General features: G+C 49.6%; 1 protein-coding gene across 1 annotated transcript in view; it reads right to left on the minus strand.

The window, feature by feature from the left end:
- The window catches only part of LOC119586359 (serine/arginine repetitive matrix protein 2-like), a gene marked incomplete in the record, with an annotated part of 38282 nt that overhangs the window by 3675 nt on the left and 32925 nt on the right, over positions 1 to 1682 (minus strand). Inside the window, 1 exon segment of the mRNA XM_037935071.1 lies at positions 1 to 1682. Within this exon segment, the coding sequence (XP_037790999.1) occupies positions 1 to 1682 (1682 nt within the window).

A 1682-nucleotide genomic window follows, 5' to 3' on the forward strand; every position in this document is an offset into this window, starting at 1 on the left:
ACATCAGGCATGGCATTACTATCATTAGCCTTTACCTCAGGGCTCTTAGCAGGAGATGGTCCTCTGATGTCCTCGGGTTGAGTTGATGGTGCACGTTGGCCATACATTTTGTCTTCTGGTGGGATGGATTTTACACGACGACCTGAGAGAGACTCCCTAGGTGTAGATGGGGCACGGAAGGAACGGACGCGCTCATCAGGAGGCATGGAGGGGAGACGACGCTTGACTCCCATGGCCATGTCTGGTGGTTGGACAGAGGTCAAGCGGCGGATGCCAGGCAGGTCATCTGGCTGCAGAGAAGCACCCCGGCGTCCACCTGAATAGGTCTGACTCAGATCTTCTGGAGGTAAAGACTTGCGAGAGTGACGGCGAGGGTTCTCCCATGCAGGGGGTGACGTAACATTGGCTCTAGGGGAACCAAGGGGGGAGGTATACTTATGGGGACTGAGGGTATCTCTCATTGCACGCTCCTGGTCCTCCTTCATGAGTCGAGCCTTTGCTGCTGCTAGCTGCTGGTCCATGTCTTCCTTGGTGTTGGCTCGTCTCAGTTTTGGCTTCTTCTTAATCTCTTGGAAACGTGAATAGTAACTCTTCCTGGTGATCCTGTCCATTACACTCTCATCATCATTCTCACTGACACCCCTTTGGTCATCAGGGCCAGACGTTGTAGACTCACCTGACTCTGTGGGGGTTTGACTCCCATCCTCTGAGGGGGCCACTTCCCCTGTGCCACTTCCAAGTCTTTTAATTTGTGCATACTTAACTCCTTCACTCTCACTTATGGGAATGTGGTTGCTGTCCTTGCTGGCAGTTGTGACTGTATGCGCCTGTGATGATTGTGTGGCCTTATGATTGTCGATACCTGCTGCAGCTAAGTCTAGGTTGGTAGGTCTTGCACTGCGGCGACTGGCCAGTGCTGGTGAAAGTCCGTAGGTGGTAAGAGATGGTACAGAAGAAGCTGTAGGAAGACGGCAGGGTGTTCCTGTGGGCCGTACTACAGTACCTTGCTCCTGCACTCCCATGTTCCCAATGCGTGAAGTAATATCACTCTCTAGTTGAGAAAGGTGGTCACAAATACTTTTTGTGACAGATTCAAGGGTAAAACCAGGCTGAGAAGTGGCTGCAGCTACTTGTTGAGCAGCAGTCTGCATTTTGTCAGCTTGCTGTGGATCCGTTACTATCTCACCTCCTTCTGCTACACTTGACAGGCACAGATTCTCATGACTCTTTGAGAATTTCTTAGGCTTTACTCGTGGAGGCTTTTTGGGAAATTCTTCCTCAGTGCCTGTTACTAAAACACTTGGGTGTTGTAATGTGTTTGTGCCAGCACGCGGTTCTTCTCCCTTGGATTCCTTGCGTCCTAAAAATTTGTTAAGAGCGTCTGTAAGCTTCTTGGATGGCTTCCTCTCAAGGCGTTCCGAACCATCTTCATCACACACGCTCGACTTAGATGAGCTCTTTTCTGTCTTGTGCTTGAGGAAACGTGAAGGTCTCTTAAGATGGAATTTGTCCTCTTTCTCACTCACGTCTTCATCCTCTGAACGTTTGTCTGTGGTTGAGCGCACACTTGAATCTGGGACATTGGATCCTGAACGATTGAAACGTGAAGCAAGCAATTTATACATAGATTTAGGTTTCTCAGGATCACATGATGATGTCTTCTTGACTTTGTTATCCTTCGG

Source organism: Penaeus monodon, chromosome 21 (assembly GCF_015228065.2).
Source record: "Penaeus monodon isolate SGIC_2016 chromosome 21, NSTDA_Pmon_1, whole genome shotgun sequence".
Classification (NCBI taxonomy): domain Eukaryota; kingdom Metazoa; phylum Arthropoda; class Malacostraca; order Decapoda; family Penaeidae; genus Penaeus; species Penaeus monodon.